Source organism: Atheta coriaria, unplaced genomic scaffold (assembly GCF_025399875.1).
Source record: "Atheta coriaria isolate IRGN ID8LTWV9N9 unplaced genomic scaffold, Caltech_Dcor_3.1 hic_scaffold_5_pilon, whole genome shotgun sequence".
Classification (NCBI taxonomy): domain Eukaryota; kingdom Metazoa; phylum Arthropoda; class Insecta; order Coleoptera; family Staphylinidae; genus Dalotia; species Dalotia coriaria.
The window spans coordinates 3161394-3183509 of record NW_027045447.1 but is presented as its reverse complement, the minus strand read 5'-3'; the positions used below and the strand labels follow the sequence as shown (position 1 = coordinate 3183509).

The window sequence follows — 22116 nt, the reverse complement described above, 5'->3', positions numbered from 1 at the left end:
ACATGTCGCATCACAAGAAAAAGAAACCTCCTGCATTTGTAAAATACGGTCGACCAATAGTGCAAATCCCCTATCGATATATTCACCTGATAGCAACTCTCACGGTCATCTATCACCTCTGCACGCTTGGTTTTCTCATTGAGCTGATAAACGTCGCGCACCATTTTAAGGCGCACATTGGTGACTATTTAAATATTATCGTAGAGAATGGCTACGTCATGGTTTACGTTCTCTACATCTCATCAATTCTTGGTATTATCATGAATATCTTCATCGCAGTTGTTGCATTTAAACTAGTCTCACATGTTGGCAAATTATTCTACTGGCTTTTATTCGTAAGCGTTTTACTCGCAGTAGTAATGATGATATTCATTCTGGGCCTAATATTTTATATGTTTTCATATGCATTTAGCAGGAGTAAGTTTATTAACTCATCAAAAATTCGATTTTATAGAATAAATTGTATATTTTAGATCCTGAAGGGATGGATTTTTTCTATACTTCAATGAGTAATTATTCAACGGATGGACTAACAAAAACACGTCTTGATATCATGCAAATCGAGTTGCAGTGTTGTGGCGCTCGTAACTATACAGATTGGTACGCTGTGAACTGGTATGATACTAATTTCGTTAAATTAAAGTAAGTTTTAGAGGTAAATAAAAATATATATATATATATGTTAATAAAACAGCATAACTTCTATTTAGTTCGATGAATATAAAATTAGTCGGAGAAGTACCCTTCAGTTGTTGCAATATTCGCACAATATTCCCTTGTATTCACCACGGTATTGAATCCGGCATTAACGATTACAAATATGATGTTCTCCAAAACTTTAGTATAAACATGGACGGATGTTGGAGTGTAATGGAGCGCCGTAAAACAAAATCGGGTCTAAGCGTTGCTGGATATTTATTTGGTCAATTAGTGTTACTTGTAAGCATTTTCATCAATCAAGTTAATCACTTTTTTATCACGAATTTTTTAGATTATTGGTTTTATACCGTTGCGATTACTGCAAACCGCGAGCAATGAAAAACGCGGCTTTTCGTTGGAGGGTCACACGTATACTGGTTGGTTGTGGGGATTTTATGTGGGAGGCAAAAGACATACTGGTGACGAGAATCAGTAAAAATCTTTTATCAAAACTAAGTCTTATCTTAAAAACAAGTTTGTTTATCACTACCCAAGAATACTTTCAGTGTATTTTGCGTTAGTGAACGCATCATAGGAATGAGAACGTTGGAATTGTAAAGTACGCAGAGAATAATGTCGTTTGATTTGAGCGCGTGACATTTGTGATATTCCGAACACCAATAAGTTTCAGTGGCTTCAGTCTGCGTTAACTGATTATCTTTTACCGATTCCGTATTGGCGTTCGCAAGGAAATGATCAGAAATTGTTTGGTAGTAAAATGTGCGGAGAATATCAAGACGATGCGATGACGCCGACTTTTTTGACGCTTGTGGAACCAGTTTTGACATCATGAACTTACCAAACTTTACATTGATCATCAGCAAACTGAATAGAACATTGAAATAAACTGCCTAAATAATTAAAATACCTCTAGCTTACCCTAATATATTAGAGTCGAGGACCCAATCCGGCGAATCTGGAAAATTACGGGGATGACACTCAGCTGCAGCTTCAAGCACGTCCAGATTCGACTTGAAACATTGCGCGGCAGAATGCTCAATGTCTTCTAACGCTGGAGTAGGGCCACACAGGTTGCATACTTGAATGTCGGGACTTATCGTAACCGCAACGAATCGAAATGCAACCTATAGGCAACCCCAGGAACGAAAACATTCAATAATGAATATAAAAACTATAAAACAAAACATTTGAACTAGTGTTATACTTACATTTGGACTTTTGTAAGGTAAAAACACAGGAATGTCTTTTGATGTCATAGTATTTTCAATAGTAGCCAAATTTGCAAGCAATTTAAGTTCAATTGGATGCAAACTCCACCAGTCTTCAGTGGCAGCAGCAATCTTACCATTAATCAACACACAACAATACACAGAATCAACACATTCAGTATATGAATCTAATACAATCTAAAAATCAAGTTTATATAACACAAATTTTCAATTATTATGAAAAAAATATATACCTGTATCAAATGATTTTCTGGTGTCATTATTACTTCCACCAAGTCAATTAAATCTGAAGGATGTTGATTTTGATTATCACCAGAGTCAATAGAATCAAGAATTCTATCAATCAAGGGGTAGCAAACCTTTAGAAACACAATAAATTAAAAATCTAAAATTTGTGTGTTTTGTTCATAGCTTACCCTTAATTCCCTTTTCAGTCTATCAATGTTTCTTTGACTTTTCACTTCATCAATACCAACAATCAAAATGATTGCTTGCATTGCACACTCAATTGCTTTTCTTAATACTGATATTGTACAACCAGTACTTATCCCAATAAATACCAAACTGTAATTTTTAACTGTTAATTCAAATACTAACCTATTTAGTTTATTATTATTAGTTACCTATCATAATATTCTTTCCATGTGATTACATGATCCTCACTTGTAGTATTCAATAATTCAAGTTTTTGTGTTTTCCCAAACATATGCACTCCATTTAATGAACCAACTGTACTAAATGGTAACTGTAAGTTGTTAACAGTAAATATTTAATTATTTAATGAATTAATCTTACATTTTCGCCTGATCCTTTGTGTCTTGCGAATATCGGTAGACCTCCTCCTGATGTTACACACATAATATGTGAAGACATTGCGATTATTATTTAAAACAATCGCAAAAACAAGTACACAATTGCTTAGACAAACAAAAGAAAAATCATAGGTTAAGTTAAACTTCAAACGCCACAAAGCTCACAGTAAGCGGCGTTTGAAAAATGTCAGGCAACTTTCTATGCACAAAATTCTTATCAACATCTCTGTATATTATTTTTTACATACAACTAGTACAAGACTATTTTTTTCTTATGACATTATGCAATATTTACTTCTTCTTTGGCCTAGCCATCTGGAAAAGGGTATACAATCCATCCGTAAGTCCAACCGCAATACCCGCAAGCGTAAGACCAAACAAAATCTTATCCCCTACGCCACCCTTGATATAAACTGGTATTCCATTATCTTTTTGGAAGTGTTCGTATTTACGTAATAGTTTCGGTGGTGGACCATCACCGTAACTCCGAACCAACAACTCCTATGAAATATTATATCATTAAAATACTACACTTTATCACACACTCTCACATACGCTAGTTTTTCGGCGCAAAACCGGATGTCGCAGGATTAATGTCGACCACATCTTGCTGGAATTAATTTGAATGTAACAGTCGATCGGTGCAATGAGTGCCAAAGAATTCGCAAGTCAATTTATAATTAGTTTAGCTACAGCTACAAAACTACTACTACTAGGTACAGAGTGTGTGCACTATAATTAATTTGATCTTTATTTCTTTTTCCTGAAGGCCATTGAATAAAGTGTGGATAATCCGTCAGCCAGACCAATTGCGCACAATAGTAGTGTTATTTGGAAAAGGATACGGTCCCCAAAACCACCTTTTAGGTAAACTGGAATTCCGTCTTCGAGTTGATAATGTTTGTATTTTGCTGCCAGTGGATGCGTTTGTGGTGTGGTTTTACCAGTTAAACAACGGCGTAAGATTACATTCTAAATATTGTAAATCACACAAATGTAATTTAATATTATTCATTTATATTGTAAGTACCTTATTTGTTTGTAAGAGTTTAGTTACTTGGCGCACCGACATGTTACCTTGATTGTTTCAACACAAATGACTGGGAGAGCAGCGTGTTTATGTAACACAAATCAAATTAGAACTGCAAGAGAATTGAGGGAATTTTTACGAATAGATTTATTAACATCTAATTTAATCTTTATGTCGTTCGACGCATTGCTTGTTTTGCTTCTTTGGCAATTCGTGCTCTATCTTCCCTTGCCTGAGCGTCTTTAACCAATCGCGCCTGATGATCCTCATCAGATAATTGTTTACGCCAACTGTACGGCGGCGGAACCCTTGCTTCACCTTCGCTATAATCCCAAGCACTACGATTTGCATTCGATAATCCAATATATGCAATGATAGTTATCGCTTGAACTCCTCCAATAATGTACACCACAGTCCGCCATTCGGAAAAATAATTATGTTCGGCAATCACCCCTATCACAAACGAAGCTGTGAATCCACTTATAGCTCCAAATCCATTAATCAATGACATCATCAATCCGGAATGATTCAAACTAATGTCGACAACATTCACCTTCCCGCCCGAGAAAAACATCCCCTTGATAAAGATGGCGGCGGAGAATAACGCAATCGATGCCACTCGATCACACTCCACTAGTATGGCAGCCATTAAAAACGCGAAAGCTCCAAGATTCGAAATAGCAGTGTATGTTTTGCGCAGGGTGGTAACATTTACATTCTTTTTATGGATCAGAACATCAGCTAAAAATCCGCTTAAAACACTTGAAAACCAAAGCAGTAAAAATATTAATGAAACCAGACCGTTTTCCAATACTGGGAATCCTAACACCTGATTCAAATACTTGGAGAAATTATTCGACAATGTGAAGATAATCAAATCATGCGACATTTGCACGAGCATTATACCATAAACACATTTATCGGCAAAAATCTCCTTCCAAGGAATATTCGAGTCCTGCTTCAGTTGCATCATTTGTTTTAGGTATGTTAACTCAGATTCGTGAATGTATGGATGTGCTCTGGGATCGGAGAAGACATAGAATGATATTAGGAGGCAATAGACAACTCCAATGCCCGCCCAAAAGTAAAACACAACCGGCCATGATTCCAGTCGGGAAATCATTAATCCAGAACATAATGTACCGAATGCTTGACCGATTGATGTGGCTGAGAAAATGGCACCCGCAACACTGGTGCGTTCATTGGACGGAATCCATCTTGATACTAAGGATGACAGTGCAGGAATAAGACCACCCTGACCGGAACCTTGAAGCACTCGTAGAATAAACACAGGCCACCAATGATCAACCATGGTAGCGCCCAGTGGGATTAATCCTGTTGTTATAGTCGAGATGATATAACCAATTAGGAGAGGATAACGTGGACCATATTTATCACACAAGATACCAGCAGGTAGATGTGCTATTATGTATCCGATGAAAAATGCTGCTAAAACGTAGCCTTGTTCTCCTTCGGACCACGCCACTTTTCCGCCTTGGATGTTTTTGATTACTCGGGATTTTGTTATATCGCTGGGACATGTTGCGTTTTTGATTTTTTGGTCTACCATTTCGACTATGCCGATTGTAAGCGTAGAACGCTGACAGTATCCCAATAACATTCCAAAGAAAGCAAAGAATACCATTACAAACCTGGTTTCGACAATACAGCAAGGACAATGGCAATATAAATAACTTAGAAAGCCCATTTTGGATAATTTTGTAGTAATTTTAAGAGCAATTTTAAATCTTTTGTCAGTAAACTGTTAAAAATAATACTTATTTTATATTGCCATGGCAAAATTTTGATAATATTTGATTAATTGTCAGTAAAATTCAATTTTTAATGAGTCTGAATAAAATGGTACAAACATGCGCTGCTATTAATTGTTCCAACGGATACGCAAAATGTAAAAATATATCAATGCATAGGTAAATATTATAACTATAGTCTTATTATAGTTGATAGTTAATATTTGAATTATTTACAGATTCCCAAATGATGTAGAAAGACGTAATATTTGGTTGAAATCTCTACGACTCGAAAATTTCGTCCCGTCGGAAGGTTCGCGCGTGTGCAGTTTTCATTTTCGTGCAAGTGATTACAAAACATCGCCGAATGGAATGATGTATTTAAAACCACATGCTGTTCCACATGTGCTTCGTTTTAATGATAATATAAGACAAGAAGTAATCGATATTACGGATGATTCAAACGTTGCGAATCATTCCGATAACAATTCAAATTTGGACGCAGATGATAAAAACAATAATAGTTTAGATGCTCCGTTAAATCTCGCATTTAAACGAAAGTTAAACCCTTCATATAAAATTGTTGACGGGTAATAGTTATTAATGTTATATTTATGATAATTTCAAATTATGTTTTTATATAGAAAAAGAAAATATCCTCTATTCATCCATGAATTTACGTATGCAGACTTGGAACATCCGGTAAAAAGGCAACTTTTTTGGAAGAGAGTGAACGAAATGCGAGCTCAATGTTCAGATCAATTAAAAGAAAAACAAAGGCGTATTCAGAAGTTAGAACGAAAGTTGAGAGTGCTCCAGACATGTTATGGTATTCATTTGATGGACGAGTAATATTCTAACTTATATTAAATATTTTTTTTAAATTTAAAACTAATTTACTTGCGCCTTTATTTTTAATCCGTGAATGTTCTCAGATTGATGTTGATAACGCATATAGACATGTGTGAGAGTGCATGCAAGAGTTATAATGTTAAATTTCGTGTAAACAAACAATTCACTGGTAAAAACAAAAACAGACTGACGAAATATTGTGTTCAAATTTAATGCAACAAGTGCACCCTAGCGCTAACGCTTGCCAAACCAAAAAAAAAAATTAATATCACCGCGGTAACACAATACGCATTAAACTACTGAGACAAATATAAAACTTACAGAACTATATATTTATCAAAATTGAACACATCATTTATAAAATTATTCACACCAATATCAATATAAAAATAATTTAAAGCGTTTCTAATATAAAACCATTACCTACCATTACTCTTTAATAAATAAAAGCGTTACCACGGAACATCAATGGCCCTTCTTATAATCTCCCTTCTGGGTTTGAGTGTACGACGTAACTTTAACTTTGGTGTACTTAACTTTGTCGATTGCGACGGGATTTGTTCTACCGTAATTATTAATCTGCTGTCGAAACTCCTCCACATTGATATCCGATGAACTAGAAGTCGATTGCTTCTTACATTTCTGACCAGACCCACAAACTGCCAGCGTCGCAGACTTGTTACTATTATGTGTTACATCCACAACCAAATCAGAGAGATCAGACATTCCTGAAGGAATTGTGTCGTCACTTAACATTCGGTGGTCCGGATTGTGTGCTGTATGATTAACACAGAAATTGCCATTGTAGAGATTCTGGAAGGTGGCTCGCATTTCAGGATGCAACAGTTGCAGGTTTTCAGAGTTGTCAAAGAAGGAGCACAAATCTCTTGCCAACATCTTCACTTTAAATCTAAATCGGACAAGAATGGAATTAAAAGAAATGGAACACAAAAAGGAGGAGATTATAAGGAAGGATAGCGTCGGCTAGAATCGTCTTGTGACTGCGTAAATCGTTCGTTAACAATTTCGCGCCGCAATTGTGTGTTTTGTTTGCTATAATCCAGCGCTTTCTCCTGGTACATGTCCAAACGTTCTGTGGCTAACGTCCTGAACAATTTAAAATGTTCATCATTTTCCAAACATTCATAAATATAAAAAGTTTAAGCAAAACCAAGTACACTTACAAATTCTGCTCCATTTCAGCAATCTGCCCCTTAAAATTGATAACTTGCTGTTGCAGCTCTTGATTTACAAGTCGCTGCTCAACTAATTGTTGTCTGGTATCGCTGAGAATCGTCTCCATTGTTCGAGTTGTGTTTTGTTCTTTTTCTGCAGTTATATTAGCAATTTCGGCACTACGTCGCAAAGTATCAAGTTCATCTCTTGTCTGTATAAGAAAAAACATAAATGTTTGATCATTTTAAGTACAAAGATTACCTTAGACGTCATAAATTCTTTTTCTTGTACTTCTTGACTCAATTTATCCTTCTGTTTATCAAGTTTCGCGCATAACTCACGCAAAGAACTAATTTCCATTGAAGTTCTGTCTTGTTGAAGTTGACTGTGCTTCAATTGCATCTCCAACGTAGCAATTTGTGCAGTTAAATCAGCAATCTACAAATAATTTGAAAAAATACAGTAAATATGATTTAAACAAAAATCGATTCAATATAGTGTTTACTTTGATTATTAAAAATATACCTGTTTTTCGTAGTTTTGTATAACAATCTTCTGCTGTGCAATAATTTGCTCCAATTCACCAGCGTGATCCAAAGCAACTGACAATTGAAATCTACTCTGAGTGGCTTCCGATTCCAAACTGTGATTGTTATTCTCCAACACATTCGCCTCCTGCGACAAATTCCGAAACTGATCCAACATTTCACTTCTTTCCACCTCTTTGGTGGCCATCATATCCTCAATTCGTTTCACCTCAGCGCAATAATGTTGCAACTGCATCTTCAAATCAGTAATTTGTCGCTTTGCAACTTCAAGTTCGCATTTCATCTGGCGATTATTCAACAACGCAGAAGACAATTCTTCTTGAATCCGTTTATTTTCCTGAACGCAATTCTCTTTACTCTTTAGAGCCGCCTCCAGATCGCGTTTTAATTGAGAAATGTCATTATTCTTACATTTTAATTGGCAATCCTTTGTATTTTTCTCATCGACGCTCGTGGAAATTTTCTGTTTGAGATCAGAAGATTGATGTCGTAGTTCTTCGACTTCATGATTTTTAGCACGCAATTCATCCTGAAGAGCTACGATATTTTCAGTTTTCTCATCAAGTTGCAAAAGTAAATTATCTTTTTCACGTTCAACTTCAACGAGATTCTTTGTCAATTGATCTATATCAGATTTAAGACGCTGAATGTCTTTATTTAGTGTTGCAGTTTTATTATCATTCGCGTTGTGCTTTTGCTCGTAACTAGATAATTGCTGTTCAGCTTGAAGAAGATGATTTTGCGAGTCGGCCAAGGCACGATCTGTTTGTTCATGCAATACTCTAAACAAAACTCATAAAATTAACACAAACTAAACACAAAAACACAATCATATAAAAACTTACTTGAGCTGTGTGTAAATTGTTTTATGATGAATCAATTCATCACTGCAGGATTTCAACTGTGCTTTGAGAGTTTCAACCTGATCCTCTAAATTGGTAATAGTCGCACGTCTGGATCCTTGATTCTGAAGTACATCATACCGTTCTTTATCAACCTTCCGCAATTGTTCTTCTAGATCAGAAATCAACTTTTTATAACGTTCTATTTCCGAAGCATGCATTTCACTGGTAATTTTAACTCTGTGTTTCATATTATCACGTTCCTCTTCCAAACGATCAACATCAGCTTTTAAAATATCCCTTTCCCTCTCAACTCTCTTAGAAGTGGCTTTTAAAGTCAAATATTCTGTAGCATCGGAATAATCACGCACATTTTCTAGCCGTTGTAATAAATTGTGTTTTTCTTTCGATAAATTTAAGCTCTCTACGCGCAATTGTGAAACTTGTTCCTTCAACTCTCGAACTTCATCATTTGCCGCATTAGAATATGTAAAATGATTTGTTTCTCTTTCAACATTGACTTCTCTTTCCCTTTGTGGCGCTTCTCTTAAGTTGTAATTTTCTAGTGAGTTTTGAATGTTTAAATTGTAATTTCTACCAAGAGTATTCGAACCGTTTCGCATCTTTTCAAGAAGCGCCTTGTATTCACGAACATAAAAATCTCGTTCTGATTTAATACGGTCAACATATTCAGCGTAATCACTGTTAGCACACGGTGACGTCGGTGTGTTTGTAGGAGGTTTTGTTCCTCTTGAAGATTGACGTCTTGTAGGCGAGGGAGATTTACTTGTACTCGGTTTTTTGTTTTCTTTTTGTTTGGAAGATTTTACTGGTGGTGATTTTTTACGACACGTTCTCATTCTTGGTTGCTGATAAGACAATAAATTATTATACATTCACAAATAAAATTTATATAAAACTTACATCATTTTCGGAATCAACTGGCAATGGAATCAGTTTAGATTCTCTAGATCTCATTACCATGAGTTGTCCTTTCAGATCAGCAATCGTTCTTGTTTGTTCAGCCGTTTGTTGCACCAATCTATCAATTTCTTTGTTCAAATCTTGTTCTAAAACAACAAATATCACAATTTATTACTGTTCCAAAGTGAATTTACAATATTTAATCACCTATAATGGTAAAACAATTAATTTTATCCGATAAACTCTTTTTATCTTCAAGAGAATCCTCCAAAATGCCTTGTAAATGTCTTTTTTCAATTCTTGCCGCGTCTAAATCTGCACGCATCTGCTCTTTTTCAATTCGCATCGTCTGCAATTCCTTCTCAAGGGATTGCAATTCAATTAAAGCAGACTGTAATCTTTCCTGCATTTTCTTCATCTTTACATCACAAGTTTTCTTAGAATCATTACACTCTTGTTCAACAGTAAGTGCCATTTGATCAATATCCCTCAATTCTTTTTCCAGTTGTGTGTTTCTTTCAGCTAAACTTAAAGCATGCTTCATAGCCTCATGCTGTTTGTTCCTGGCATCTTTAAGTTTAATTTCCATTTCACTTTTTGACGTCTGTAAGAATTTAATCTCCTCTTGCTTGCCTTTCATTTCCCTTTGAATTTCTTGATAGCAACATTCATTTGTTAATGCATCAAGTGGCCTGCCACCTTCCAACATTCTATTCAATCTTGTAATCTCTTTCTCTCTATGTGTTAATTTAGATTTGAGCTCATCATTGATAGCACACAACTCTAACTGTTGTTGTTTTAACTTACAAACCTCTCTTGTCAAACTGGAAACTTTTTGCTCTGTCATTGCCATTGCAGCTTCAAACTCTTTGGATTTCTTTGTTGAACAAGGCAAGATATTTGAAGAAGATGTATGTCTGGAGGACTTTCTCACTGCATCTAATTCTAGTTCTCTAATTCTTTCCCTTTGTTTCTTATTGCTTGCAATGAATTCTTCCCTTTCTTTTTCCAATTTACACAGTGTTCTCTTTAAATCTCTGACATCTTTTGCATGTGATTCTTTTGCATCTATAAGTTTAAGGTGCAAATCATTACATTGCTGAGTCAATTTAGCATTATCACACTTGTATGGCTCAGCACCAAACTTCAAAGCATCTCTCTCCTAAAACAATCAACAAAAATTATGACAAATTCTGCTATGGCAACTTAAAAACAAAATACCTCAATAGCCTCCTGGGCAATTTGCATGTATTTTCGCAAATTATCGGTGGTTTCAATCAAGTCAGCCACGAGTTTTTCGACCAGTAGCACCGAATCGCCTTTGATTGCATAGTGGTAACCAAGATCAACAAGTTGTTGTTGGAGGCTTTGAATTCGAAGTTCCATTTTCAAATTTAGACACTCCAGATAAAACTAGATAAAACAGTGTTAAAACGTATCACAACTGGTTAAAACTGTACAATTATTTGAATTATATTCATTTTGTGAGTGATTTAAATCATCTTCGCACGATACAAACAAAACACAAACGCACGTAAACAAACTGCGTAAGAAATGAAATGTGTGGGTCACTTTTTAAAACATCCGAGAGGGGCGCCACCCTACAGTCAATCTTGAACGTTAACAATAAAGAAAACGGGGTTATACAAGTTACAAGAATCAAAACACTTTATCGGAGGTGGCGTTGAAACAAATCAGCGCACATGCAAAAACAAACGCTATCACTATACACGAAACAAGAAATAAACAAAAAACGACGTGCAGAAACAGCCCATCTAGCAACCCGGTCCGAATGGTTGTCCTCCCTTGTAGCATTCTACACTTCTACACTTCAAGCCACAACTAAATTACTTCACGAAGTGTACCACGCGGCTCATCTTCAACAGTTTTTTTTAACCTTTTCACAGCAACAATTTTAACATGGCCCCCAAGAAAAAGGCACCCACCAACGGGTACTTCTATTTACTTATGGAACTGCGTAATAAAATGGACATGAAGAGCGCAAATGAAGAAGCAGCGCGTTTGTGGCCGGTGAGTTGATTTGAATATACATAACATGACGTATTTTGACAAGATGAAATCTGACATTTTTTGAATTAATCATTTAGCAAATGACCGCTGCTGAAAAAGAACCGTACAACCTGCGTGCGAAGAAGGGCCGCAACGGTGCCATCAAGATGACTGCTGCCAATGAGAATCTTGCTTTGGTTCTTAAACAAGAACAAGATGCCAAAGAGCAGTTACTTTTTATGCAAGATGACATCAAGAGACAGATAAGATTTCTTTCTGAAAGCAATAGTATGTGCTTATCTTTAGATTTTATATGTTTACCTACAATTACGATTAATTTTCAACAGCCATTACTGAAGAGTACTTCCACATCATGCATGTGAACAACTTCTTTGTCACAACTGACATGGTCTATTATCCAGCTGAAATCGCCATTGTTAGGTTCAATTTCAAAGATGGCGTCCTCGATGAAAACGTCTACAATTCCATCATCAAGCCTGGAAAGTTTCCGATTGGTTACATGGGCTCAGCAAAAATCGCCTCAGATGACACGCATAAAATAAATTATATGAATACAGAAAATTGCAACATGGGAGAAGTTACCAGGGACATTTTTGAATTCTTACGTGTATGCATCTGTTATGATATAAATTACGTTTATAAAAGTAATAAATTTATGTATATTACTTAGGTATCAGCTAATCTCAGCTGTAATCCAGCTAAATTGCCACCAATTTACGTCAAGGACGATTTCAAGAGATTGGTTAAAGATGTCTTGTTCCAAATGGCTGATACTTATGGTAAAATGTCTGATAATATTGATTTATATCGATATATAAACAAAAATTACTATTTTAGGGTATGATCCAGAAGAGTTGCAAATTTACAGCTTGTCGTTTCTTTTGTACACTTTACGCAACGACATTCGCAACACTGTTGTTTGGCCATCAATTAGTCAAAGTATTAACGAACTTGATCGAGACATCTTCGATTATACTCCTGAAATTCCTTGTGAGGTAAACGATTTGCTCAAAATGTAATTGCTACAATTTAAAAATACATGAATTTTTGTGTTTTTTAAAGTATCACAAGTATGAAGCTGAGTGCCCTGTGCACTGCAGTCGTTCGCACGTGGTGCGCATGGCGTACATTTTGTGTGACAATTGCTGCGAAGACATGGGAATCCCGCTGGTCCCCGGCCGTCATGTGCCCAAAGACGCCATCACTGAAAAACTTATCTCGAGCGCATCTAGTGTCTCATCTATGCGCACTGCAGTACGTACAATTTGTTTTCTTATACTTATATTTATTCCATTCATACATATTCTATAAATATTTTGATTAAATGGTTTTCAGAGTGAATCGCATGTGAGCAGCGATAATCAGTCATACAGATCCAACATAAGTACAGTTGATTTCGATGACCGTTCCACAATGTCTAATGATCCAGTATGTTATATTAAAAAGTACAAAAAATTACGTTACTTATTACTATTACATATTTTGCCTTGTAGGATTTAGGGTGGATTGACGTGCAATCTGTAAGCTCCTCGTTGCAGTCGAGCGAAGCTGATTCCTGGTCGACAGTTACCAACAAGCGCGTGCACAAAGGGGGGCCACCAAGATCCGATTGGCGAAATACAGAAACCAGTACGTATATATTATAATAAATAATTTAATGAGTTGATATATTTTTTGCGTTTAGATTTTTGCGGAGGTCGCGGCCGTCGTATTGCCAACAGGAAGTAATCAGTTTGGCTTTTGGCACACTCACTCGACGAGATCCGAGTTTCAACCGGGTGAGAATTCAAATCTTAAATTTTTTGTATTAAATTACAGTTCATTTCTCATGTAAATCTTTAAAAAATGCAAATTCTACATTATCTTACTTGAGTGTTGACTATTATTATATATTTTATATTAAAAGAGAAGCGTAAAAATGGTTTAAGCAATTGTTTCGTGGTTTTTTTTACAAAATACTTAGCTTACACCCTTTACGCCTGTTTGCCATGTGTGCAGTGATGATTGTTGCAAAAGGTTCGCGGTTTAGTAGTTCGTATGAAGTACGTAGAAAACGGGCAGTTGTGTTGTTGAGGGCATCGATGCCGTAGAAGAGTAGGTCCCAGCCTAGTTCAACGCCCGTGCCAAAGTCGCACTCGTCGATTGCGATGCTGGTGTAGGTGAAAAGCGGCTGGAGTTTATCGAACATGCTTTCCTGGGATTCTGGGTCGCCGATTTCTTTAATTCTTTGCAAGGTTTTACTCAGTTCTTTTTCTTCCATGTACAAGTCACGATATCCTACTTCTGTCCTGTTTAAAACATGATTTTACACTACCCAGCTGCTAATAATTATAACTACTTACTTTCGATTGAAGGGCACAACGAGACCAACTTTGTTAAAAGTCCTAGCTACGGCTTTCCGCTCTCGGGCTTTCATGTTTTCTGTTTTCTTCATTAGTGAGTATTGTAAATTTTCTGCTTCCTTCCTAAACGCTTTTAATAAGTTACTTACTTTTAATTTTTGAAATGGATTGCAAGTTTTTTCTTGTTCCTCTAAATATAAACTAAACAAATCATTATTAACTTTAGTTTTTTTTTTTTCTCAAAATGAAATGAAATGTCATACCACACAGCCGCAAATATATTATCACCCATAGGAGTAATCAGACCATCTTTCTGCGCTGAATTGCACGCCATAAAAACAGGTTTCTCTTCGGGATCATCTCGGAAATAACCAAGATGATAACCGGTTTTATCATTACCCTTCAAAACAGTTTGAAATTCTGGTGGATCATAATAATATCTACAAAATAATAATTATTAGACTTCCACACTGTAAAATATTGTAATGTTTTACCTCCAATGAACTAGAAACTCATCTTCTGTAAATTCCTTCTCTGAATTAGCAAATTTACCATTCAAAGCATCAAAAGGTCCAACTAGCATTAAATCAGCATCCTGCAGAGCAGCACTGGGTTCATCTTCATTAATACTCTTACAAAAGTCCCAAAACTTATAAAAATCTTCAGGCATATCAACCAGAAACTTTTCCTTAATAAATTCTTGTGGTTTTAAGTCTTTGTAAATCTTCTCATTTGATTCAGATTTCTTTCCAATTTGTTTGCTCACGTTCTCATTTAACACTGAATCGTTTGAATTTGAATTATCATCTTCACTCTCAGACGCGGAGATGTTATTCGAAAACTTTGCTATATTTCTAGACACAGTTGCAGAAGGTGCAGCTGGAGGAATTTTATCTCTTGATTCAGTATGTTTGACATTTATTTTCTGATCAATTTTTGCTCTTGCATCAAAAACTTTAGGTCTTTTAGCTTGTGATTCATCCACTGCTTTTATATCCTATTTATTATAAATGGTTTAAGTTTAGAATAGGGTGTAATTAAAAATTTTAAAGTGTTCTTACTTGATTTCCTCTCTTAGGTGGATGCTTGAATTTCTTGTGATGTTCTGGATTTTTCTGATAGCATCGTACGCCGAATCTGCATGTCATCCGTTGATCTGCTGTCGAATCAGCCATCATTACACTGATAACACTTGAGTTCTTGAATTAGAATATGATTTTATAGATCGAAGTAAAACAATTAATTTAAGTAGACGCAGTGCACCAGATCAACACTGCACACAGAGAAACATATAAGAATTTTAACGGGGTTATGTTTTTTAACGGCGGTAATTTGATTGTTTTGTTGGTGTACAGATGGCGCTACTAAATTGAAAAATAACAAAGCAAATGAAACGAAACAAAATCAGAAAATATAATATATTTTATATATTTGTCGATGATTTTTATTGTTGAAATTCAATAGTTTCGTATGTTTTCATTCTTATTTTAACATTTCCTGTGCATAATACAACCTTTGAGCATTCTTATTAAAATCTTGAGTAAGTTTCTGCTGTCAAATAAAAATAAAAGTCAAAAACGAAAGAAATCAAGCTCTAATTGGTTTCAAACGCATTGGTGCACAAACATCCTGTTTGTCCTTCTGCAGACGCTTGCACACATAATCCCTGAATCCAGCAATAGAACTGTCCTGTGCATTTTGATCGAATTTCTAAAACAATATTTACGTTTAATAATCTTGCTAAGTGCTTCTTTGCATATACAAATATACAACCAACACAACACAATTTATTTTTGAACATTTAACTGTATTGATGAATCACATCTCACCTTGTCATAAACAATGGTCGGAATAAACTGTGGTTTGTAATGACTCGTTGTTTGTTCAGCTTGCAATTGCAGCAGCATGCCTGCCTTGGATTCAACGCATTGTTTTACAACTTCCCAAATAGCACCGGCCTGAGTCGCACACTGCATGTAACAATCACAACTTTCATTCATTTAATTAAATTCAATATTGTCAAACATGTGGCCACTTAAATGCTGGCGTGTTTATTGTTACCTTTTCGCCTTGTTCCATTGGATTAGTGACATAAGTTTGCATGAAACAGTGCACGTACTGAACCTGTTTGACTTGATCTGGAATCTGGTTCAGGACACAGGATTGAATGCGATTGCCTTTGCACTCGATTGGGCCGTGTTGACAGTCAAAGTCTCCATTTTGATTACTCTAAAAATATTCACACGATGTAATAATTTTTTAAAGCGTAATTAACACATCTTACGAAAGCCTTTCCGAATGGTACAAAGGTGATGTTGACATAGTCTGCAATCTCGTCAAAAGTTGGCGCAAGTTGGTTTTTAACAAATCTTACACTGTCAGGGCACAAGGATTCGTACAACAATTCAATATTGAGCTGAAAAAAGATAAATATTTAATTTTAATGTACATATTTTAGTTATCTTGAGATTAAGAGATAAGATATGCCATTATTTAAGTTAAGATTTTGTCAAGTGGACAATAGCACTTGTCAAAACTAATTAAAAATAAAATTTTAAGTGTAAATTCCGTGAAATATAAATTGATTCATGATACGCAAAATTATGGCAATAAACGCGTAATTGCTTTGTAATTAAATATGCATAATCGTTATAAGTCATAAAAACAACTTGTTTCAATTCTGAAAATTAGTATATCTACATTTTCATTTTATAATCTACCTAAAACAAGTTTTAAATTCAACAAAAAAATAAAGTTTTGTGAATATTTTAACGTTATCACATGTAAAACCAAGCAAAAACTAAATAAAACATTGTTTCAACTGTTTACTTTTAAAATCCAACGCAAAATATACAAATAATACTTTAAAAATGTATTTTTACCTTATGTGCATCATTGATCTGAATCACGAACAAAACACTTAGAACAAAACTTAAAAACTTCATTATTAAGTGGTTTTTGAAAGTTTATTATTATCTAAACTATATGTTCACTGCACTAGCAAGTTGCTTTTGTTAGGAACTAAACTAGACTGAACACAATGGCTGCACGAGATGCGCAACGGTCGACGGGATGCACGAAACTGTCGCGTTTCGAATCCGCCAACTTCCACTCCCTAACAATACCCCAACGATGTCGACAATTCAACAATCGATTTAGTTATATCGCTCGCTTATCGACCGCAGTAATTCGAACAACTTTTCGCAATTGGTATCATCACTCACGCACATATACAAAAGATTATATTATCGGATGAATAATGACGTATGATTGGTTTTAACTAATCCCGCCTATATTTAGTTGTAAAAATCCGCGCGTGATTTAACCACAGCCGAACGATCTTGATAACTAAACAAAAAGTAGTCATCAGTCGCAGCAGGAGGTCGGTTCACCTCGCTAAAATTAACGGTTGTTATCGTGTTGTGTTTGCGGCACTTTCCAAATGAATTTGTGTTTTTAAAGTTATCTTCTGTTTTTTTGTTGTGATGATGTTGTTGTCGGTGTGTTTCTTATTTTGGGCCGGACGCATTTGCAGTTAGAACCGCGAAGTGATTGACCTTTTTTTTATCTAGTTTGGTAACTTTTTTGTGGAACAAAAAAAATGAGACGAAGGCAATATAATATTATACTTAACAATATTGATGGAAATTTATAGTTAAATATTAGATAGGTTCGAGTAATATTGTTGTATAGCCTTGAAAATTTAGGAAATGTTCATTGCAAAAGTAATTATTATATTCTACAAGTACTTGGAAGACAGTATAAATGTTTTGGCAAACTTAGCTGCAATTATTTGTTTTAAAGAAGGTCAAGTTACACATTTTATATTAATACTCGTACAAACGAGATAAATCATTAATAAAACGAATGTATCGCTTCCTGGAGCACTCACATTTTCAATATTTTGAATTGATCTTAGATTAAAAATCATCTATGCCTATTTCTCTATCTGTTTCTGTTTACGAGATATTCTTTTTATGAATTATTTTCGACCTTTCTTATTTACCGAATTTTTCTTATTTTATAACGAATATTCTCTCAAGATGAAAAATCTTCAATCTGTTTATCGCTATCGCTTTTAGTTTTTGAGATATTGGCCATCAAAAAATCGAAAATTTAAAAAATCATTAAAATCTTGGAAAATAATATTTTATATGGTCTACATAATTGCTTTACTTTATAAAATTATAATTTTTATTAATTAAGTTGCTATTTTCAGTTGATTTGGGCAAACAGTGAAGAAACAAATAGGTAGAGTCCTACACTGAGTTCTTTCACAGTTTTTTTCAAACTGAGTTAAACTCTATTCCTATGTATACTCGTACCATGATATTTGGGTTGCCTACATCAGAACCCATTCCCCACGATTATAACTTACTTACCAGTATTTCAAATAATCGAGGTAAATAATTGACTTAAGAAAACAAAACCTCAATATTATTATTAATTTACAAACCACGACTGCGGTAAAAATACAATGCATAACGATACACATTTGCTTATTCTGAATACCCACTTTCAGTACTTATTTACAAAATTTAGCAACGATGTAAAAGCGATGACTCTTCCAATACTCTGAAAGAAATATTTTCAACAGTTGTTTCACTCAAGTTTCATTTAACTTTTGCATTTGCACGTTCGTCAAATAGCGTATCTTGTCCGGGGAAGCACATCGTTGTTAGCGTATTATTATTCACAGCGTGTTTCTAAAACAAACAAAAAATAAAATAAAAATCAAACAGTAAAACAAAAAAAAATTAAATATTTGGTAAAATGTGTAGTGAAGAACAAGTTTTTATTACAAATATTTCCACATTCTCTAAAATATCATTAGTCTTTCATAACTAAGTGCGAACATGTGATGCACTCGAAACTATTTACATTTATCATGACAATCTAATAAATATTAAAGTGTAAATGTGTAAATTTGAAAACCGGTTGCACGAATGCAACGAAAACCTAATATTAAACCAAATATTTCAACAAGTTACAAGGTAAAGAAATGACAAGTAGGCGCACTTGGGGAAAAGTGATGTATCACCTCATTAAACAATTAGCACCGCTTTGGCAGCCCACTACGCATACTTTACTTAGCGTCATTAGGATAGGCGCGCGCAGAAAGTGACGATGAGTAGCGATTACAATTAATTTACTTACACTTTTCTTTTCCGATACGTCAACACCGTTCACTGCCGGTTTCTTATCGTCACGTTTGTAGCTACGATCGTAGAACTTAGAGAACAGGTACAAGAACATCAGCGCGTGAGAGAAGATCAAATAAACGAACACTTTCGGATAATCGCACTCGATGAACAGCAATTGAGCGGCGTGAATTCCAACGAGCGTGAATTGAACCTAGATTATAAACACAATGTACACAAATGTTATACAAGTTGCCTATAGTAAATAAATCATAACCTCACTTACCATTTGTAAAAGAGTCAGGTACTTTTTCCACCAAAGATACTTCTTGTATTGTGGTCCTAGCGCTGCTACTAAATAATATGAATACATTATGATGTGTACAAAAGTATTGAGAAAGCCGAAGAATGTTGAATTGCCTCCTGGGAAAAATTTAACTCCCCACCAGACTGACATTGGCATTATGCCATGATGAATTACGTGCAACGCACTTATTTGATGATTGTTCTTTTTTAACACAAAGAAAGCCTAAAATCACAAAATTTCATGAATTTTGTTTAAAATTAGATGAAAATGCAATTACCGTGTCTAAAAATTCAAAAAACTTGGAGAGGAAATACAAGTAACACCCTCGGACAGTCTAAAAACACATAACCTTATTATTGAACTAGAATTCATTGTATAACCTTCAAACTTACACGAAGTGCTACGGGATTATTTGAAAAGTCCACAGGTTGACATGTGTAACTGTAGAATGTGAGCCATCCATTAACACAGGCCTAAATACAATCCCAGACAATTAATTACTAATAAATTTATACAAATAAGCAAATAAACTCAAATATTAATGAGTGTTTGGCTTAGTATCACTGTTTACATACATATTATACAATATACCACTGATTTGTCGGTTTTTATTCTGGTTCTCTTCACGTAATTTTAATTTGTTTGCACACGAATGAATGACGAAATCAATATAGCTGTTAACTTACTTCGTGAAACAGAAAGATACTCAACAGCACTTGAATGAAGTTGTAAGCGATGATGGTTTTCCGTAGTTGAAACGGTTTGCGATTTTCCATCAACTTCGGGCCGATTTTCGTCACGGTGATGGCGTATATCAGCGAGATCGCAATGGTAGGGAATGGCGAAGACATGAGAAACCATCCTTTGACTCTAGGATCTTAGAATAAATAGTAAATTAAATTTTTTCAATAAATTTTGCGATAAAAAATTTAAAAAAATATTTTTTCTTGTTTATTTTTGATTTATTTTATATTTTGAACCATATGTAATTAAAAAAATATTTTTTATAATTATTATTGCTGTAAATAGAAAATAAAACATTATTATTATTTATTTTTCGTATATTTTAATTTTTTTCAATATCATTTGCAATAAGAAATAAAATTTCAATTAGGTATTTTGTAGATTTTGTTAATATTTTTTTGATTTCATAATTTCTAATAGCTAAAAACATTTTTTTAATAACAACTAAATGTTAAATTATTACCAAATATTTAAACTTTAAACTTTACAATTTTTTTAAAATTAAAAAGTCTTACCTCCATATGTATCAAATATGTAATGATAACCATTCCACAAATTCATCATGTTGATGCTGTTGAAATATAATCCACACAATTATCGAAATTATTAGTCGCGTTTTGTAATCACAGCGTCACGAACCGAAGTTCCCGCCGCGATTTTCGCGATGTGTCTTCGCCGGACCAGCACGCAACAATGAGCGACGCTAAGGTGCGTCAACGTGCGATATGTACTCGCGGTGCATGTCGATGGCGACGTAGGTACACATTTGGAAATTGAACTGTTCACTAGACTCCACCGGCCACCGACCACCAGCCGACGCTAATCATCACACCGTCGGAGACAACAATAAACAATCATCCAAGACGTATGCGTGATTTGCAAAAATTTCATTTCACACTTTCCCAAACCTAAATTTTGATTATTTGTGCAAATAATGCTTGTTATTACTTGCAAAATGATGTTTAAATCAATCATACGTGATGTATTAGTATGAAAACATAAAATAAATAAGATTTTATTAAATAACAATGAAAAACTCTCTGTTTATGTAACATAATCAATGAGTCTCTGTAAAAAAGTAGTCCAGAAGACATAACCTCTCAATTTGTCTCGCATATTAGGTTAGCTATCATGTTTTTCGCGCTGCTTGCAAGCAAAACTAATTGCTCTGCTGACTTGTCACGAACAATACGAATAAATATTTATTTTTACACGCGCACACGGTGAAAATCTAGTGTTGACATTTCCGACATTCTTACGCATTTGAAAAAACGTGTAATTACTTAAGTTATTAAGATGGTTAAGAGTTAGGACACTGAGCGTCGTCGCCGATTATTTATTTTTGTTATTTATGGCGACAATCGGACAGCTGTCATCGTGCGGTCGTGCCAAATGACGCAATATAAAAATATCTTCTTGAAATAATAAATATTTGAACGTACTTACATGCATGCTTAAGGCATTAATTTGCAAATCTTTAAAATGACAGCTATGTGCGTCGCATAGCATGGAATTGTTATTGGCGGGCGTTCTAGAGGAAGGTCAACTATGGATTCAATGAGTAGAAACAATTCAATAAAATTTAAATATCAATATTTGCTTTCTTTGATGGTACAGGAAGTTTTTTTTTAAATAATTTGGATTTGGGTACAAATAATCAATGAAATAGTTGTTGTTTAAATTATTTTTTTCTTTTTATTTTTATGAAATTGATTTATTGGTTCGTA

At 34.7% G+C, this 22116-nt stretch overlaps 9 protein-coding genes across 12 annotated transcripts; 2 read left to right on the top strand and 7 right to left on the bottom strand.

The window, feature by feature from the left end:
• LOC135792617 (CD63 antigen-like) lies at positions 1-2135 on the top strand. The gene is made up of 4 exons (XM_065303278.1): positions 1-417; positions 474-642; positions 711-939; positions 992-2135. Exons 1-4 carry the CDS (start codon positions 3-5, stop codon positions 1133-1135), a joined length of 957 nt encoding a protein of 318 aa, XP_065159350.1. The 5' UTR covers positions 1-2; the 3' UTR covers positions 1136-2135.
• fy (fuzzy planar cell polarity protein-like protein) lies at positions 1129-2872 on the bottom strand. 3 transcript variants are annotated; one of them, XM_065303273.1, is made up of 7 exons: positions 2685-2872; positions 2513-2634; positions 2306-2453; positions 2123-2248; positions 1869-2066; positions 1579-1784; positions 1129-1524 (listed from the first exon to the last, which is right to left on the bottom strand). In XM_065303273.1, the coding sequence occupies exons 1-7, from the start codon at positions 2760-2762 to the stop codon at positions 1164-1166; spliced, it is 1239 nt and encodes a 412-aa protein (XP_065159345.1). In that variant the 5' UTR covers positions 2763-2872; the 3' UTR covers positions 1129-1163. The 3 variants fall into 3 exon arrangements, with proteins under 3 accessions (XP_065159345.1, XP_065159346.1, XP_065159347.1); XM_065303274.1 differs by having other exon boundaries at positions 2513-2623; positions 2685-2842; XM_065303275.1 differs by having other exon boundaries at positions 2513-2618; positions 2685-2833.
• A 40-nt stretch (positions 2873-2912) lies between these two features.
• On the bottom strand, positions 2913-3454 carry LOC135792623 (cytochrome c oxidase subunit 7A1, mitochondrial-like). The gene is made up of 2 exons (XM_065303286.1): positions 3257-3454; positions 2913-3202 (listed from the first exon to the last, which is right to left on the bottom strand). The coding sequence occupies exons 1-2, from the start codon at positions 3305-3307 to the stop codon at positions 2993-2995; spliced, it is 261 nt and encodes an 86-aa protein (XP_065159358.1). The 5' UTR covers positions 3308-3454; the 3' UTR covers positions 2913-2992.
• Positions 3455-3854: 400 nt separating this feature from the next.
• Positions 3855-5548, bottom strand: LOC135792611 (putative inorganic phosphate cotransporter). Its single transcript, XM_065303269.1, has one exon. The coding sequence runs from the start codon at positions 5437-5439 to the stop codon at positions 3901-3903; it is 1539 nt and encodes a 512-aa protein (XP_065159341.1). The 5' UTR covers positions 5440-5548; the 3' UTR covers positions 3855-3900.
• Positions 5549-6645: 1097 nt separating this feature from the next.
• On the bottom strand, positions 6646-11360 carry LOC135792608 (centrosomal protein of 135 kDa-like). Of its 2 annotated transcripts, none has more exons than XM_065303266.1 (8): positions 11046-11360; positions 10032-10986; positions 9825-9970; positions 8904-9769; positions 8036-8840; positions 7772-7948; positions 7519-7721; positions 6646-7244 (listed from the first exon to the last, which is right to left on the bottom strand). In XM_065303266.1, exons 1-8 carry the CDS (start codon positions 11208-11210, stop codon positions 6800-6802), a joined length of 3762 nt encoding a protein of 1253 aa, XP_065159338.1. In that variant the 5' UTR covers positions 11211-11360; the 3' UTR covers positions 6646-6799. The 2 variants fall into 2 exon arrangements, with proteins under 2 accessions (XP_065159338.1, XP_065159339.1); XM_065303267.1 differs by having other exon boundaries at positions 7101-7441; positions 11046-11354.
• Positions 11361-11457: 97 nt separating this feature from the next.
• mael (germ-plasm component protein maelstrom) lies at positions 11458-13722 on the top strand. Its single transcript, XM_065303272.1, has 9 exons — positions 11458-11855; positions 11933-12122; positions 12182-12462; positions 12526-12634; positions 12693-12850; positions 12918-13109; positions 13191-13283; positions 13349-13484; positions 13540-13722. Exons 1-9 carry the CDS (start codon positions 11745-11747, stop codon positions 13581-13583), a joined length of 1314 nt encoding a protein of 437 aa, XP_065159344.1. The 5' UTR covers positions 11458-11744; the 3' UTR covers positions 13584-13722.
• Positions 13120-15517, bottom strand: Hpf1 (Histone PARylation factor 1). Its single transcript, XM_065303271.1, has 5 exons — positions 15259-15517; positions 14692-15194; positions 14461-14637; positions 14198-14398; positions 13120-14143 (listed from the first exon to the last, which is right to left on the bottom strand). The coding sequence occupies exons 1-5, from the start codon at positions 15373-15375 to the stop codon at positions 13804-13806; spliced, it is 1338 nt and encodes a 445-aa protein (XP_065159343.1). The 5' UTR covers positions 15376-15517; the 3' UTR covers positions 13120-13803.
• Positions 15518-15600: 83 nt separating this feature from the next.
• LOC135792620 (GILT-like protein 1) lies at positions 15601-17480 on the bottom strand. The gene is made up of 5 exons (XM_065303280.1): positions 17080-17480; positions 16482-16613; positions 16259-16426; positions 16027-16167; positions 15601-15907 (listed from the first exon to the last, which is right to left on the bottom strand). Exons 1-5 carry the CDS (start codon positions 17140-17142, stop codon positions 15785-15787), a joined length of 627 nt encoding a protein of 208 aa, XP_065159352.1. The 5' UTR covers positions 17143-17480; the 3' UTR covers positions 15601-15784.
• A 1137-nt stretch (positions 17481-18617) lies between these two features.
• On the bottom strand, positions 18618-21109 carry LOC135792060 (very long chain fatty acid elongase AAEL008004-like). Its single transcript, XM_065302685.1, has 7 exons — positions 20905-21109; positions 20332-20522; positions 20038-20118; positions 19923-19979; positions 19625-19867; positions 19355-19552; positions 18618-18903 (listed from the first exon to the last, which is right to left on the bottom strand). Exons 1-7 carry the CDS (start codon positions 20951-20953, stop codon positions 18811-18813), a joined length of 912 nt encoding a protein of 303 aa, XP_065158757.1. The 5' UTR covers positions 20954-21109; the 3' UTR covers positions 18618-18810.
• Positions 21110-22116: the final 1007 nt, after the last annotated feature.

What these genes read in the sequence shown, in the direction of transcription:
- LOC135792617 (XM_065303278.1), top strand. Translation starts at nt 3, where the DNA reads ATGTCGCATCACAAGAAAAAGAAACCTCCTGCATTTGTAAAATACGGT. An exon ending in TTCATATGCATTTAGCAGGA is followed by an intron (nt 418 to 473) that starts GTAAGTTTATTA and finishes TGTATATTTTAG; the next exon opens with ATCCTGAAGGGATGGATTTT. An exon ending in TTGGTCAATTAGTGTTACTT is followed by an intron (nt 940 to 991) that starts GTAAGCATTTTC and finishes CGAATTTTTTAG; the next exon opens with ATTATTGGTTTTATACCGTT.
- fy (XM_065303273.1), bottom strand. Translation starts at nt 2,762, where the DNA reads ATGTCTTCACATATTATGTGTGTAACATCAGGAGGAGGTCTACCGATA. An exon ending in CAGAAAATCATTTGATACAG is followed by an intron (nt 2,067 to 2,122) that starts GTATATATTTTT and finishes CTTGATTTTTAG; the next exon opens with ATTGTATTAGATTCATATAC. An exon ending in TACCTTACAAAAGTCCAAAT is followed by an intron (nt 1,785 to 1,868) that starts GTAAGTATAACA and finishes GGTTGCCTATAG; the next exon opens with GTTGCATTTCGATTCGTTGC.
- LOC135792623 (XM_065303286.1), bottom strand. Translation starts at nt 3,307, where the DNA reads ATGTGGTCGACATTAATCCTGCGACATCCGGTTTTGCGCCGAAAAACT. An exon ending in TTTTGCGCCGAAAAACTAGC is followed by an intron (nt 3,203 to 3,256) that starts GTATGTGAGAGT and finishes AATATTTCATAG; the next exon opens with GAGTTGTTGGTTCGGAGTTA.
- LOC135792611 (XM_065303269.1), bottom strand. Translation starts at nt 5,439, where the DNA reads ATGGGCTTTCTAAGTTATTTATATTGCCATTGTCCTTGCTGTATTGTC.
- LOC135792608 (XM_065303266.1), bottom strand. Translation starts at nt 11,210, where the DNA reads ATGGAACTTCGAATTCAAAGCCTCCAACAACAACTTGTTGATCTTGGT. An exon ending in CAGTTGATTCCGAAAATGAT is followed by an intron (nt 9,770 to 9,824) that starts GTAAGTTTTATA and finishes TTGTCTTATCAG; the next exon opens with CAACCAAGAATGAGAACGTG. An exon ending in TACAAAACTACGAAAAACAG is followed by an intron (nt 7,949 to 8,035) that starts GTATATTTTTAA and finishes AATTATTTGTAG; the next exon opens with ATTGCTGATTTAACTGCACA.
- mael (XM_065303272.1), top strand. Translation starts at nt 11,745, where the DNA reads ATGGCCCCCAAGAAAAAGGCACCCACCAACGGGTACTTCTATTTACTT. An exon ending in CCACAATGTCTAATGATCCA is followed by an intron (nt 13,284 to 13,348) that starts GTATGTTATATT and finishes TTTGCCTTGTAG; the next exon opens with GATTTAGGGTGGATTGACGT. An exon ending in TTGGCGAAATACAGAAACCA is followed by an intron (nt 13,485 to 13,539) that starts GTACGTATATAT and finishes TTTTGCGTTTAG; the next exon opens with ATTTTTGCGGAGGTCGCGGC.
- Hpf1 (XM_065303271.1), bottom strand. Translation starts at nt 15,375, where the DNA reads ATGATGGCTGATTCGACAGCAGATCAACGGATGACATGCAGATTCGGC. An exon ending in GAGTTTCTAGTTCATTGGAG is followed by an intron (nt 14,638 to 14,691) that starts GTAAAACATTAC and finishes ATTATTTTGTAG; the next exon opens with ATATTATTATGATCCACCAG. An exon ending in AATATATTTGCGGCTGTGTG is followed by an intron (nt 14,399 to 14,460) that starts GTATGACATTTC and finishes TGATTTGTTTAG; the next exon opens with TTTATATTTAGAGGAACAAG.
- LOC135792620 (XM_065303280.1), bottom strand. Translation starts at nt 17,142, where the DNA reads ATGAAGTTTTTAAGTTTTGTTCTAAGTGTTTTGTTCGTGATTCAGATC. An exon ending in CAATGGAACAAGGCGAAAAG is followed by an intron (nt 16,168 to 16,258) that starts GTAACAATAAAC and finishes TGTTACATGCAG; the next exon opens with TGTGCGACTCAGGCCGGTGC. An exon ending in CGACCATTGTTTATGACAAG is followed by an intron (nt 15,908 to 16,026) that starts GTGAGATGTGAT and finishes ATATTGTTTTAG; the next exon opens with AAATTCGATCAAAATGCACA.
- LOC135792060 (XM_065302685.1), bottom strand. Translation starts at nt 20,953, where the DNA reads ATGATGAATTTGTGGAATGGTTATCATTACATATTTGATACATATGGA. An exon ending in CATATTTGATACATATGGAG is followed by an intron (nt 20,523 to 20,904) that starts GTAAGACTTTTT and finishes ATTTATTCTAAG; the next exon opens with ATCCTAGAGTCAAAGGATGG. An exon ending in GTATCTTTCTGTTTCACGAA is followed by an intron (nt 20,119 to 20,331) that starts GTAAGTTAACAG and finishes GATTGTATTTAG; the next exon opens with GCCTGTGTTAATGGATGGCT.